The 15243-nt window shown below is 41.3% G+C and overlaps 1 protein-coding gene across 4 annotated transcripts in view; it reads right to left on the bottom strand.

Annotated features, from left to right (window-relative positions):
* Positions 1-2917: 2917 nt before the first annotated feature.
* Positions 2918-15243, bottom strand: part of eml2 (EMAP like 2) — a 28477-nt gene continuing 16151 nt past the window's right edge. For all 4 annotated transcript variants that reach the window (XM_020605630.1, XM_020605629.1, XM_020605631.1 and 1 more), the window contains 18 exons: positions 12315-12343; positions 11448-11577; positions 10918-11067; positions 9988-10057; positions 9566-9676; positions 9348-9443; positions 9126-9260; positions 8855-8954; positions 8355-8509; positions 7543-7668; positions 7255-7386; positions 7035-7102; positions 6761-6849; positions 6532-6629; positions 6102-6189; positions 5906-6001; positions 5308-5438; positions 2918-4612 (listed from right to left, as the gene is read on the bottom strand). In XM_020605630.1, coding sequence (XP_020461286.1) covers positions 4487-4612; positions 5308-5438; positions 5906-6001; positions 6102-6189; positions 6532-6629; positions 6761-6849; positions 7035-7102; positions 7255-7386; positions 7543-7668; positions 8355-8509; positions 8855-8954; positions 9126-9260; positions 9348-9443; positions 9566-9676; positions 9988-10057; positions 10918-11067; positions 11448-11577; positions 12315-12343 — 1930 coding nt within the window. In that variant the 3' untranslated portion in view covers positions 2918-4486. The remainder of the gene's footprint in view (positions 4613-5307; positions 5439-5905; positions 6002-6101; positions 6190-6531; positions 6630-6760; positions 6850-7034; positions 7103-7254; positions 7387-7542; positions 7669-8354; positions 8510-8854; positions 8955-9125; positions 9261-9347; positions 9444-9565; positions 9677-9987; positions 10058-10917; positions 11068-11447; positions 11578-12314; positions 12344-15243) is intronic.

Below are 15243 nucleotides of genomic sequence, written 5' to 3'. Positions count from 1 at the left end.
AAAAGAGGAACACACCTAACACTGATCATACTTATCAGGCAGAGACATCTGGCAGCATGGGATCAAATTAGAACATATAGAAAGAAGCTTCCAATATACACAGCCAACATTACACAGAACTGATCTGCAGTGCTGTGGAGGAAGACACCTACACCTGCAATCTCACCTGCAGCTACAGCCACACCTGCAGAAAGTACAGCTCCTCAGGTGTCAGGCGAGGTCAGTGAGATGAGGTTAAGAAGTAGCCTGCAGTTTCAATATAAACAGAGAGAGGGGCAGCTAAAGAAGAAAAAAATGCAGTGAAAAGACAAATATTTCCTTGAGCCGTAACTCAAGCAGCTGCTCTAACATGCTGTTCTAATCCTGACCCATCTGGATTTGATGTGGTCTAAAAATATTAGGATGACCTCTTATAGAAAAAGATGTTGAGAAGCACTGCTGAGATGCTCACTCCTCAAAGCCTGTTCCCACCAGCTCTCCTATTTCCCTAAGAGTGCTCCTGCAGAAAAATGTTGTTTGCAGTACCTGTCTTTCTGTTTTTTGCAAGTAAAGTGCAGCCGTCCTCTGTCATCATAAACTTTTGACACTCCACCAAATTCTACTGCTTACATGTAAATGTCAGCTCCTTTCCAGGGAGGACAGGTGACCCTTGGTGATCCCAATCTGAACACCTGTTAGTAGGGCTGGGTAATGATTTTCAAATATTCAAGGTCATTAAATAAAAAATTGGAATATTTCATGGGACTGTGGTTTTGTTTTTAAAAACGAAGACCCGCTCTTTTCCCTTGCTTTTACTAGCACCTGGAAGTAACGTGGTAATGAGGTCAGTATATCATTTTACTACAGTGTCAAATGCAAACAGCAGAAACGTGCAGAGACTACAGACATCAAGTTCTGTGTGGAACCTCTTCAAGAAAATAATCTAAAATGAGGTGCAGTGCAAACTCTGCCAGATTAAGTTAGCATATCATACATCAACATGCACAGCCATTTGAAGGTGAAGCAGAAAGTAGAGAGTGGGGTGCGGTCCACCGATCAACAGTCAGTGGCTAAGGAATTATACAGTAACTCCATGTTACCCCCTGTACTGTGCACGGATTTAAGACAAATTATAATCATCTCTCAAATTAAAAAGCAATAGTTACCTTCTTTTGAAAAAGAGTAGTGTCTCCTCAGGGACCCTCCTGCTCCATGTCCTCTGTGTTAATGCTAAAGATTGGTGTTTGTTGCTTTAAAGTTTAGGTGTGTATTGCAGTCTTGCTTTGCACTGTATAGGATATATTTGTGTCTTTTGTGTAAATCTCATAAAAGGCTCAAAATACAGAAGGAAACAAAAGTTTATACCTGAAAAACTTGACCAAATGTAAAATTAATTGCCAGTGTGCAATAGTTATTTGAAGGTTTAATAGTCTTGATTTTATTTTATTAGTGTTTTTTATTTTCATACTGGCTTTTTTCCCCAGTGATACTTGTCAGTTTTTGCACATGATGAAACATTTTCAAATCATGTATAAGCTTTCACCTCAAGAAGAAATTCTGGTTATCTGTTTGTGTGTACTTGCATCTTTTATTGACTTTTTGTGCATTTACTAAAATTTGCTTGGAGAAAATGGATCTGCATTAGCTGACATGAACATAAAGACTGTGACATTGTACATATTTTCTGTGGTTTGTTTTGAAACGCACTCGTGAAATCATGACAAAAAACCCGATCAGTCGTTTCACAAACCTCCTGACTTTCCTCGAAATTCTTTTGCTTTAGTTCATTGGTACGTCCTCCTCCTCCTCCAGCTCCTCATTTGCACCTAAGGTGTTGGCAGACAACAGGCTACTGTGACAATAACACCAGTGTGACCTGTCCCTGCTGTGCCTGCTGTTCACTGGATAAACATGGAAGTCTTCCTCTTTGGCTTTGCCCTCATCTTCTCCTCACTTCAAAGACAAAACACAAACAATGTACCATCATGTCAGCTGTATATCTCTATATCATCCATTCACTGTCTGCGATTTGTGTTTCAAATAACTATAATCTTACTTATCTACTCCATGAGTCAGCATACATTTCCCAGAATGCCTGTTACACATACCCTGACAGCAGCCCTAGGTCTGCTGAGTGATAAAAATTAAATTATTAAAATATTTTTTTATTATTATTTTTGAGAAGGTTCTGGGTTCACGACCTTTTCTGTGTGGAGTCTGCATGTTCTCCCTGTGCCTGTGTGGGTTCTCTCCAGGTGCTCCAGCTTCCTCCACCCCGCCTCTCGCCCAATGTCAGCTGAGATTGGCTCCAGCCCCCTCCGTGACCCCATTTGGGACCAAGTGGTATAGATAATGAATGGATGGATGATGATGTTTGAACTCTAAATGCAACATGTTACAATGCATTCTGGTCTATGGGCTGCTGCAATATGATGTGTCAGCCACTTCTACAGTTAGTGAGTAGGAGTACAGCATGTGCATTTAAAGGTTGCTCATGGTTTGTGCCCACATGATCCAGCACCAGCATAAAGGAGTTTCTCATGAACACAGAAAGCCCACCGTGAATACAGCAGTGAAAAAGGCCCTGAGTGAAATCACCTGACGACATCACACAACGGTTTGATGACAACAACACAATGTAATCTTTTGCTTTAACCCTTATTAACAAGTCCAGTTGACTATGTAAGGTTGCTTATTTACGGAAACCGGAAGCGTCATATCGCAACACATTCTTCCTGAAAGGATGTTGTCGAGGGAGATAAGAAAAAATTCTTGTTTATTATCGACTCACTCCAGATTACCTTCTATCACCTGGATATAAACTTTGGCCAGACCATGTGTGTACTTTTACTTTACCAGCATCAGCTGAGATCAGGTTCCCTCTTTTGTGGTTTTCTAGCCAATTCACAGGGAGAAAAGAGCTTTGACTCAGTGGTACTTGAGTAAAAACTTTATTACCAAGACAGAAGGAGGCAAAGCACAGCTCAAGCTCACTTCTACAGCACAGCAGCCTACATTACCCTTCTGTCAATCACTAGAAGTGCCACAGGAAAAATAACATCAATCAGTTACAATTAAGTATTAGAATAACACAGCCACTCGGATATACTGCATAATATATATTTACTCTAAAGACCTTTGCAACATTAGCAGCTTCTACAGGACAGCTTCAGTCATGCTCATTATCTTGCACTGTAGCGCCACCTAGTGCCATCGCAGCACAGTTACAGTAGTAGTACAATCACAAACACAGCAGCTGGGAGGGGGATGGAGGTGAAATGAGAGGCTCAGGACTAAACAACCTCATTGTACCGTTTACAATCTCCAGCAGCAGTCATTCTCAGTCTGCACCCTAGGAGTTTGGAAATCAGGCAGATGGATTGAAATGTGGAAGATAAGGAGGCAATGGGGTTACAGTAGGGATATTAAAGAGAATACTATTAATTCAATCTTATTTTTCCCCAGGAAAGGTCAGAAAATTCTTCCAAACATGCATCACTCTCTCTTAAAGCTAAGAGTTAAGGAACAGGAACACTGACTGACCAGGTTACATTCCGTTTTACTACATCCCTGTGCAGCTTTGTCTCTGTAATTTCTTGCTTCAGGAAAAAGCTGTGCATGTTCATAAGAAATTATTACTTAAGTAATAATTATTAATTAAGTAATTCTTAAAGGGTCATGTGATCTCACATTTTGATTGTTGTTTCAAATCATGTACACTTTACATCACAGCACACAATGCAAACCAAAGCTGCTGTTTTATAGATATCATGATGGATTTTTCTTCATTTTCCAAAAGCCACTGGCTTTCATGCATTTGGTATAATCCGGACAATTCCATAAACAATTAATTCTGCATTCTTTTCTCTCAGTCTTACATTATCACTGGGAGGTGATGCTGTTCTAGTGCAGACTGATTTGAAAAGTCTGTGCTGCATATTGCACTTTGTGGAATTGAAGCCAAAAGCTGTTTGTTATAGTTGGAAACATATCTTAATAATAAACCCCAACATATGAATGAACATATAACCTAAACCTAACACCTAACTGTTTAGCATGCAGTCAAAATGGCCAACAAAACTGTAAAGAATATATGATTTGTAGGTGGGATTTCCTTTAATGGGGGTTAAGATAAATACAGTTCAGTCACAGTACTAATGCCAACATCACCGACTGGCTGTGTCACCACCAGTGGCATCCAGCTAGGCTGGTGTTGCAGAAGTTGACTTTTTGGGAGCAGTTAGGATCCCTTCATGCTATTGATGTAATTTTCTCTACACTCTATTACAAAAAGCAGGACATTAAATATGCATTTCATTTATTACAATGATACTCATCTCAGCTGATGTGACATCTTTGAGTTGGTCAGGTTGTGTGTGTTTTCCATTAGGCACAGAGGAGGTGCTGCCCCCTGGTGGCAGGGGAATAAAACTGTGAAGAGGTGACAGGTTAGAGAGGATGCTGGTCCCTGTCTGTAGGGATTAGAGATGCGGATGGATAGCGTTGCCTAGGCAAGCACCCATTGCAGGATGCTGGTATCTTTCCCCCCAGCGGAGATCAGGTGACTGTCGTCATGTAGGAAGGCAACACTGGTCACATGACTGCTGTGGCCACCATATTCGTGGCTTGGAGCCTGTAAATGTGAGCAGGGTATATTACAGTAAAGAAGCTCATGGTGAAATTAACAAGAGGTTCAGCTGTCACAGACTGCATCCTGTACACTGGGGACCTCTGAACAGTTTAGCCAAAGAGTAACATCTCTCTATATCAGTGACAGAATTTCAAATGTCAATTTTTGCATCAGTACCAGCTTTTACAGAAAAACTGTTGTATGTGTGTGAGTTTAAAAGAATGTGAGCATGTACAGCAACTACAATATGTGCAGTTTCTGGGTTAATGGCCGTAGCTTGTCTGAACAGTCAATTAGGTTTACAACTCTAGTTTAAACGGCTTTGGCTGAAAACTCGAACAGCCTAAATGTGTTTGAGAGCACACAATAAACACCTAGTAGAAACTATGTGCACTGTAGGACTTGTGGTGATCTTCTAGCCTTTTGGCTGAGTGTTTTGTTATTTCTGCTGAGCTTTCAATGTGTTTTAGTGTTGATTAGCATTTAATCACAATGTGGGCAGAGATGCAGAACATGGCTGCTCTGGATATGTAAAAGGTCGACATTGGTGTAGAAAAGAGAATTATAATAACAGCTGAGAGATGAACTGTCAGATAGTTTCACTTTATAAACACGTCAATACAAAAATGCTTGGCACAGAAATGTACAGACACAGATGCTAATGTGCTAACAGTGTGTAACTGAGTGAACATACTGACCCTTGGTTGAGAGCAGGGGAAGGAGTACAAGTGCACTTTGCCAAAGTCATCAGCAGAGGCCAGCAGGGATCCGTCATGTGACCTGCACACAGCATTGATGTCCGTGCCATCTGCTCCGTCTGGCCAAATCCCTGAGAGTAACAGATTCAGAGTCATTCAAAGAGTGAGAAAGACAAATATGACATGAAGATTCACTTCGTGTTCTGTCAGGCTGCAGGAAAAATGCTGTGCAGTGGTTTGATCAAATGTCAGTCTGGACACTTGTCCACCGGCGGGACTGACAAGGCAAACAGCTGTGAGTGGAGGCTCCATACAGAGATATATCTGGATTAAGAGTTCATGTTGCAATACGGAACTGTCAATGTGCACATCTGCTTGCACAGCTTTATGCTTTTTTTTTTTAGCCTTCTGCTCTCACCTCTACCAGCTCGGAGCATGAGCCAATTAACCCTAATGCACAGTTAATAAAACTATACAAGTGTGATCATTTGCTCCTTGACAAATTGGAAGAAGTCAGGTCGTTAATCTTAGCTGTGCTCACAGGCTGTAGACGATCAAAGCATAAATGTCTTAAAAATGCTAAGTTTTATCGACCTACCAAAGGTGTTGAACCCCAGAGTACAGGTGGAGGTGGCCCACTCCAGGTTGCGCACTGTTTCCATGTTGGTCACATGTTTACCACTGGGTGCCTCCCCTAAAAAAAAAAAGCAAATAAAAACTCTTTCAATGTGCAACAAGTCAACAAAATGAAAGGTAAGCTACAGGTATATGTGAACAGAGACAAGAGGACCTACAGAATAGGATCTCATAGTCTCCTGAGTTGGTGATGAGGTACTGGCTGTCTGTTGACCAGTCCAGGTGGGTGACGAAGCTGGAGTGGCCCTGGGGAAGGAGGAGACCACACAGAGCACGAGCGTTTCACTCGAAACACTAAAACAATGTGACTAAAATTTCTCAGTTGATGTGGTTTTGTTGTAACTGTGAATGTTGGAAGAGAGGTCAGGTTTTCTTCATCTAACTTTGGAGGAAACTTGTATTTCACACTTCAAGTGAAAATGCCAATTAATTTTAACAATAAACAAACAGTAACAATAAAGCTATTCATTCCATTTTAGTTATGGAGTTGTAGATAAGATCTTTAAATGTTCTTTTTTTTTTTAAAGTATTCAGACAACTGGAATATGAGTTGTGAGAAAGGTGGTTATTTTAAACACATATACTTACAGTGCATTTTCCCACACGACTGTACTTTCGGCCGTTCTCCGTCACGGCATAAATGTAAACAAAGTTGTCATGGGAAGCCACAGCCAGGAAGTTACCGTCTGAAAGCACAAGGAGCCCAGAGTTAACAGTGCCACTGGCAGAGATGATACAGTACTGAAGCATGTGTCAGCGTGTTGAGTGTTTTAATTTTATGCATCTGGGTCAGTGATGTGAACAGGTGATGTTTTACCTGGAGAGTACCTGACATTGGAAATGATCTCATTGCCATCTGTGTGCATAGAAACAAGATCCCGAGTGTCAGTGTCCAGCACTAGCCACCTGAAACACACACGCAACAGAAACTGAGGGAAAATGCTCATCACAAGTTCACAGAAGAGGATGTCTCTAAGTAGCTGGTTTTGTCTAGTGTAACGTAATGTAATTAGTTGTCAATGCTGTATTTGACTTTAGTATCTGAACTGTAGCTGCAGGGAGAACATGTTTCAGACAGATGAGAGGCTGACCTTCCAGTCATGGTCCCCACAGCCACAACAGTCCCACTGGGATGGAAACCTGCAGACCTCCCTGGATCCTGGAGCAAAAGAGGAGGGAGAATAGTTAGTTTATTAAGTTTATGAATCATATGTAAAAGCCGCTATATGTTGCTTGATGATTAGTGTGACTTCTCTGTATTGTTAAATTCCACTGCTGTCTATTTCTTCACAAAAATGTACAACCAGTCACCTCGATGGTCTTGGTCCACAGGGGCTGATGGGAGTTTGTGTCCCAGAGATGAACCTGTTTGTCCTGGGAGCAGGTGACAAACTGCTCCATGGAGGGATGAACGTCTAGACCCCACAGCTCATCTGTGTGACCCTGCAACACACCACACGTCTTTGTCAGTATACCCGAGACTACCTTAAAATGTCTGTCAGCACCTTCCACCATAAACAAAATTATCCATGAAAACGCATGACTGACAAATTCTCAAGAAGAGCACACAATCTTGAGTGTGTAAGTGCGAGTGTGCACCTGTACAATAGGAGTCAACGTATCGGGGAAGGCAGCTCGGATGACGGAGTTCTTGGTGGTTCCAACAAAGAGCTCTCCTGCTTTTCCTTCAGCCAGAGCCCGAACAGGACCAAATGACTCATCCACCTACACAAACAGCACAGGATCAAGGAAAGTTCACATGTTTTACACACTTTATAAATGAAGAAAGTAGGGCAGGACTGCAAAATCATTTATACTCACAAAACATAATTATAATGAGGAAAGAAGTTGGCATTGTGTGTTACAGTGCAGTGCTTTAAAGGTCCAGTGTGTTGTCTTACCATCTCAGCTGTAGCTATAAATACAGATTAGAATAGATTTAAGTACTGTGTGCGTCAGAAATAAACATACTGTGTCTTCACTCATAATAACTGAAACTGTATTGTTGCTGTGCAATGATGCTGTCCTACCCGGCATAAAGCAACATTTCATTTAAGGTCAAATAAAGTGAATGGTGTTTACTGTACTGCATGCCTTATATATATGAGTTCAAGTACAACAGTATACACTTCACTAGTGCAACTGTAAATCTGTTACTGACAATCACATCAGGAACTATTCACTTGCACTACAGCACCAACCTTCAGCTTTTTTATGCTTATTTAGATCTCTAAGGGACCCTCCAGGGATCCATGGCATAATTCCAAGTAATAATTTAACCTACATCAGAGAGAAGGTGGGTCTGACTTGAACTCTAATTTGAGCATGTGTGGCACTTTGACTTGAAAATGTCAAAGAAAAACACCTTTGTCATTGTGTCTTATGTACACAGCATAGTTCAGCATTCTCACCACCATCTCTGCCTTCTTTCTGTAGTCATGGTCCCACAGCACCACCTTGCGGTCCTTCCCTCCTCCAGACACCATGGTGCCGTCCTTCAGGACACACACAGAGAAAATCCCACCCTCATGGGCCCCTGACACCACCTGACTGATGCGATTACCACCTGTCAATCAGAGTGCATAGGTGATCAGAACAAACTTGGATGGATTCATTTTATTTTCAGGGTTTTCCATGGGCAGGTAAAACTAATGAAAAACATACATTAGCATCACTTGATGATGAAGCCAGCGAACATATTTCCAATCAAGTGTTAAAGTTATGCTGAAATGAAACAAAACTTCTCTTTACTGGTCTTGTATCTTTACAGGTTGCTTTTCTGAACTTTAATCATGTCCTTTTGTGTTAACATTTCCCATGATACTTCAGTCAACAGCCTGGTTTTTAGTGTTAGGAGATTTCATCTCTAAATAAGCTGAACAACAGGTTGGGATCTGTGTGATTCGTTTACCTTTGGCCCAGACGTAGATGTTACCACTGGAGTCTCCTGTGATGGCGTCTCCATTCTCAGCAAACGCCACACACAGCACATACTTTGGTTTCTCGTGTTTCTAGAGAGGCAAAGAGAAATAGAAACTAGGATTTACTATGAGCCATTTTAGCTCACTATGCCTAATTAAATAGCAGCTAAGTGTATTTTCCACCACAGTGTGGCTTAACCTGAGTTGGAGGGGTAGGACATTATACTTTTGGAGCACAGAGCAGCTGCTATCCAGGCCTACCTCAAACACGCCCTGCTTCTTGGTGAGAGTGTTTCCCTCAATGGTCCAGAAGTTGATGTGAGATTTTCCACAGGTGACAATCAAGTTGGCATCCATGGGATGAAAGATGGCAGTCAATACGGAGTCATTGGAGCACTGTATAGACAGGCGACAGTATCAGTAACAATTCAGAAGTATAAATGGGGTCAGGGTCATGTGAGCAAAGTTCAAGGGTCAGGACACCTTGACATTAGCCAGCTGTTTCTCCTTCTGCCAGTTCCAGACCGACAGGATATGATCAGTGGCATCATCCACAGCGCAGAGGAAGGCACCGCCATTCTGGGAGAAAAATAAGGAGTTACATCTTGATAAAGCAAAAAGACAGTTAACATGTGTTTTGCATTCTTTTGTACATCAGCACCTGACTGAACTTTGCACAGTGAAAAGGATATGAAGCTTACCGACTTGGAGAAAGCCACACAGGTGACCGCCTTGTCGAACACTCCCATACCGAGCACGTGGAGCGTGTTGAGGCTCACAGAGTCCCAGACACGAACATGAGGATGCAGCATCTGCACAGAAATGTTACGCAGATGAAATCAGACAAGGAAACAATGTTACACAAAATCATTTCATAAAATGTAGAAAATGTGAATAGATAACAGAAAAACTCAAATGTTTTTCTTTTGCATGATCACAATTCATGCCAAAGTACTTTAAATAGGAAATTACATCATATAAAACGCTGCAAAAAACATTTGCTATCAGTATTTTTCTTAGTAGTTATATCCATAAGGATTTAAATATATTTCCAAATCATTTAAGGTAAAATGGCAATAATTAGCTTCGAGTAAAAACTCAGTAAGTGTGGTTTTCACTGCACCTTTCCATCTTTAGCGTTTCCAGCCACTTGCCCCGTTGCTATAGTAACCATATCTGGATGAACACTCAGGCTGAAAGGAAAAAAGATAAATTATTGCTTCATTTTCTTTTTTGATCTGCTTTTGCCTTTAAGAAAAAAAAAAAGGTAGACAAACAGCAAATTCAGATTCTAATGCAATGAAAGTAAACACATCATGTTTTATAATGGAAACCCTAAATGTCAGCACAAGACAGAGACATTTTCAGGATTTGATATCATTTGCTGCCGTTTCATTGCCCTGTAACTTCCATAAACAAGGAAGCATGACGAGCAAGAAGATGAGGACTCAATATGACAGCGTGGGAGAAGAGACCACAGTTGTTTTGCTGTAGAGATAAGTAGCTTTCCCAGCATGCCCTGGGGGATTTCAATTTGTTTACATCCCAGAGTTGACATCCAGCCACAGAGCTCATTCTGGATGCCCGCTAGCACTCATTAAGTAAACCAAAATCACATGAACGAAACGGTCAGTGACATGTCACATGAAAACATGAAAGAGAGTCTGAGCAGTTTGAAACTTTTCTTTTGTCTTTGGAGCTAATGAAGCAGCCAGCTGTGAAATATCTGAGCTTCAAGTCTGAATAATAGAAGTGTTGAGTGTGAAATCATAAAATGATTTACAGAATCAGTGTCTTGTTGAAAAGCGCTATCACAAGAGATCAAGTGTGTGACTAAACAGATGCTTCCACATCCCACAGTATGTATTATTTTACATGTGTACAGCACACACAGAAAAGCGCTATCACAAGAGATCAAGTGTCACTGTGACTAAACAGTATTACTTTACATGTGTACAGCACACACAATACCTGAGAGTTAAAGGTCTGAGATAACCCCTACCCCCTAACCTCTAACCCTGGATCAGCTTGTGTCAGCCTGCTATTTGCTCACCATTTGACATCGTCATTGTGGCCCAGATAGTGTCTCTGCTGCTGCTCCTCAGTGTTGTACAGCACCACCACAGAGGCAACAAAGTAGACGATCTCCCCTGTGGGCAGCAGGTAGAGGTTGGAGCGACAGTCACGGCCACGATAGCCATATCTAGTTCACGCTTAAGTTAGGGAAGCAGATGCATGAAGGTGGACCAGAGAGATTTTATTTTCTCATTAATATTTAATGCTCTTTAACCAAAGTGATTCAACAGGACTGAAGCTTATTCTGCTTTCGTCAACTACTAAATTATCAACAAATTAAAAATCAAGCTGCATCTCTCAGAATATAAAGGTTATAAAATAATTCAGGAGATCGTATATGTACATGATGGAAAAATACAAAAATTAAAGCTTGTATGACTCGTAAAATTTACTGCCATAAACTATTTTAATCAGTGAAGTTTGGCAACTGTGCATTTGTCTGCTCAGTCTTGATCCATCAGAGAAACAGTTTGTCCATCTACTTCCCTCTCCCAGTTTGAAGGATACACCCACTGCAGTTTGAGCTTGCGCTCAGGCAGCTCCACCCTGCGGTCGATGCTGTACGTCTCCCTCTGCTGGTCGGGCACATGCATGGCGACAGGGCGACCTCGGAGGAACATCCTCACGTAACCGTCCTCTGGAAGGAAAGAAAGATGAAATAAAAAGAGATGGAAGGTTAAATGGAAAGAAAGGTACAAAGACACAAAGGTCAAGCCTCAGGGACGAGTACACATTTACATTTACACCTGCTTAAACTGAAGGTTGTGGAAATTCATTATTCTTCATTTAAGCACAGACACACATGCAGAGACCTGACTTCCATCATCTTTTATCTAATCCTGCACAGTTCTAAAGTAAAAAGTTGTTTTTTTTCTGATGTTACTCTACAAGCAGAAAGGAAGAAGACTTTAGTTGTAATGATCAGACAATGGATAAACAAAAAAATCACTGTGGATCCTTTAGAATATATAAACACAGCCACAGGTTCTTTAGTTCCTCCTTCTGAAGCCAGTCCAACAGATCATTCTTTACTGCATGTTCAGCTTCTGAAGTCAGTGCTTCTATTAAAGAGAGATATTTTGTATTTACAGCCATGTGTAACTCCAACAGGCTTTCAGTGTTTCTAATGAGAACTTTTTAATGGTTCAAAATTATTGCAATAAAATCCTTGAGTATTTCAAGGACTCCTCAAGGCTAATTGAGTTTTATACATCAGAACCTGCACATCCTCTTTACAGCAAACTCAAGTGTGGCAGTAATTGGAGGGTGAGCCATATAATTAATGCAGTGTTAAACTAGACACAGACTTACACACACACACACACACACACACACACACACACACACAAATACAAAGCATCAGTGGATTCTCACCTGCATTGAAGGAGAATTCTTTGGATTTGCTGAAAGAGGAAAAAAGAAAAATTTATCATATACGCCCTGTGAAGATTTATCTGCGGCATACTAGACAGCTCTTATCCTCCTGCAATGTGTGTTTGAGATGATGTGCGCTAGAGACAGGATTAGGACCTCTGGTGATCTGACGTGTTTGTCTGTACACGTAACATATTAACTGGAATGTTCACCAGACCTGTGGAACTATACACGTAACATATTAACTGGAATGTTCTCCAGACTTGAATACTGAACAGTAACATCGTTTCAATCAGAATATTTTCATATCTATAAAATGCTATGGAAATTTTTTCCCACATAAAATACTAGACAACCACTTTCATGTACAGTATTTCAGTTTTTCTAAAGGTCTGTGTGGTCATTTTGTTTTGCTATAGGAATATGAAAGATGTGCCACAGGTTCTTAAAGGACTTTTCCTGTGTCAAATAACATGAACATTCTTAAATATATTCCCTCCTCCTCTATGCAACAAATTACAAAAGTCATTCCTGCCCCAGGCTAACAGGAGTTTAATGCAGCCTTGGGCACAACATCTTTGTTATTGGGCAAGACACAAAACTAAAGACCTGATCTGGTTTCTCGTTCATGAATAAAGAACTTTAATGTGGAAGTGTAAACAGGTTGATAATGAGTGTCTTTTATACCGTCAGTGGACAAAGTAAACTAAACATGGGTGGTGACTACCAGCTAAACACATAGTGAATGTGGTGCTCAGCCAAACAATGTGACAGAGGAGGATCAGAGTGAAGATGACAGAAGAGAATCACAGAATGGCAAAATGTATTTATATGAAAAGGCAGACTTTAAATGTAAAAGGACGACCAGTGAGTCAGCCACTTTGCCAAAATGCATAATTGCAGCTGTCACTGGAAACCTGTAGCTGCTTCATCAGTCACAGCAGTTCCTGAATCAGCTGCTCGTCACCCAACCAGAGCTGCCTGCTGAGCTTTTCAGTGCACATTGACCACTTAGCCAAACCTGTCAGGATGCTGTCAACCAATCAGATTGTCAGGATGATGAAGCGCTGCCTCAGCTGACAGGTGGATATCACCATAGCAACGGCAGTAAAAGTAGGGCCTGATAAGACAAAGGGACTTTGAGGTCCCGTCTCTTCAAGCTGAGAAACAGGAGAGTGGAAGGATGTGTTTGCCTTTCCTGACAACACAGCAACAGCAGGCTACACACGCTTCCCCTGCATGGAAATGTTTTCAGAAACATAAGACGGAGCAACACACAGCTGTTCTGTGCTCTGAGAAAAACTGCTGTGGGTACAAAAACATGAAACAAACAAAAAGCTAACAAACCCTCATACACTGACAAAAAGGAAGAAATCCACAGGACGTCAAAATGGTCTATCAAGAAAAATGCTACTGTTAGGGAACCGTGATGGGTTCCCAGCTGTCATTGCATAACTCAAGAAAAATGCTACTGTTAGGGAACCATGATGGGTTCCCAGCTGTCATTGTACAATCAACTAACCCTAAAAAGGTGAAGAAACAGTCATACAGACATTACAAACAACCTATAGTATAAGAAAATCTTCCATTCAAGCAACAAAAACCATATGCACCATGTAGGAAGGAAGGAAGGAAACTTCAGGTAGTAAACTGTAAAATCTGGGGGAGTTTTAAACACTACTAGAGCGACAGCACACTCTTAGTAGTTTGTCTCCCCTGTTTTGTGTGTATTGTGCATACCCACGAACACTTGTGTGTAGAATTCACATTTTTGTCACCAGGTTCGTGCTATTTTACTGATCCACAGCTAGCAATGGTGGCATCATGAAAAAAAAATAATCAGGGGGAAGAAGAAGACTGCTGCAAGTACACATGAGCATAACAATATATAACAACAACTTCTCCTGACAATTGTTTACCAGGGAGTTAACAGGAAAAAGCCTCACTGAGAAGTGTTAGAGCCTCCCTGAGCCAGTCAGGTCAGATCACGTTTTTTGTTTTTCATGTGAAGCTGCTTTGCCACTGTGTGTTTTAGTGTTCAAATAAAGGAGAGGGTAAAATAAAAAGAGAATAATAATCAATCAAAAATGAGACCAGAGCAGGTGTGTGTTTCAGCATGACATGAAACGCTAAAGGAAGATTAAAACAGACTGCAAAGAAACCAGGTGACTGATCTGAGGACCTGACTGGTGTCTGTTGTGTCTCTGGGCCGCTGGAGAGGACCAGGCAGGGCGTCAGCTCTTGGAAAAAAAAACAAACATAAAGGCCTGTTTGTCTTTTCAAATGTGTGGGTTTGTGTTTGTGTATGTGTGGCCTGCCAGTAAGACGAAGCATGGCCTGGTTGTGGCCAATGAGAAGACAAGATTGATCCACATTCAGAGCCGGTAATTATTGTGGGGAATGCTGGGTAATTGGCAGCTGGACAGGGCAAAAAGCTGTAAAGCCCATGTGGTTGCAGTTCTAGTCAACAGGTTTCCTGGGAGAGGGAATGCACAAACAGACCACTCATTAACATTTAGTGCTGAGTGTATTGTTGACATTTTCTGCCTGCTTGCACTCTGAAAGCACAGTGGGTTCTTGTGAGAATCAAAGGGGTCTAATAAGCAGCACAAAGACCCTTTAGGGTTCCTCTGAAAAACAATCAATCATTCCAGAGTTGTGCTATCAAGATCCAATTACTCTTTGTGGAGAGCTTCTTTAAATTTGTATCAAATCTCAAGCTCCACCCGAAGGTTTCTCAGGAAAAAGTCTGACTCCTGTCAGTGTGGTCTGGAAGGGACCAACAGGAATTTGCTTAAGCCTCACTAATGAGCACAGAGATGCAACCTGCAACCAACAGATAGAGAAACTGATGCGCTCTTAAGCTCGTGAACCTTTCCTGCAGCCGAGCTTCATGTTTTGGGGGGGGGGAGTTGCCGTAGGCAGTGAC

Source organism: Monopterus albus, unplaced genomic scaffold (assembly GCF_001952655.1).
Source record: "Monopterus albus unplaced genomic scaffold, M_albus_1.0 scaffold71.1, whole genome shotgun sequence".
NCBI lineage: Eukaryota > Metazoa > Chordata > Actinopteri > Synbranchiformes > Synbranchidae > Monopterus > Monopterus albus.
This window is presented reverse-complemented; position numbering and strand designations above follow the sequence as displayed.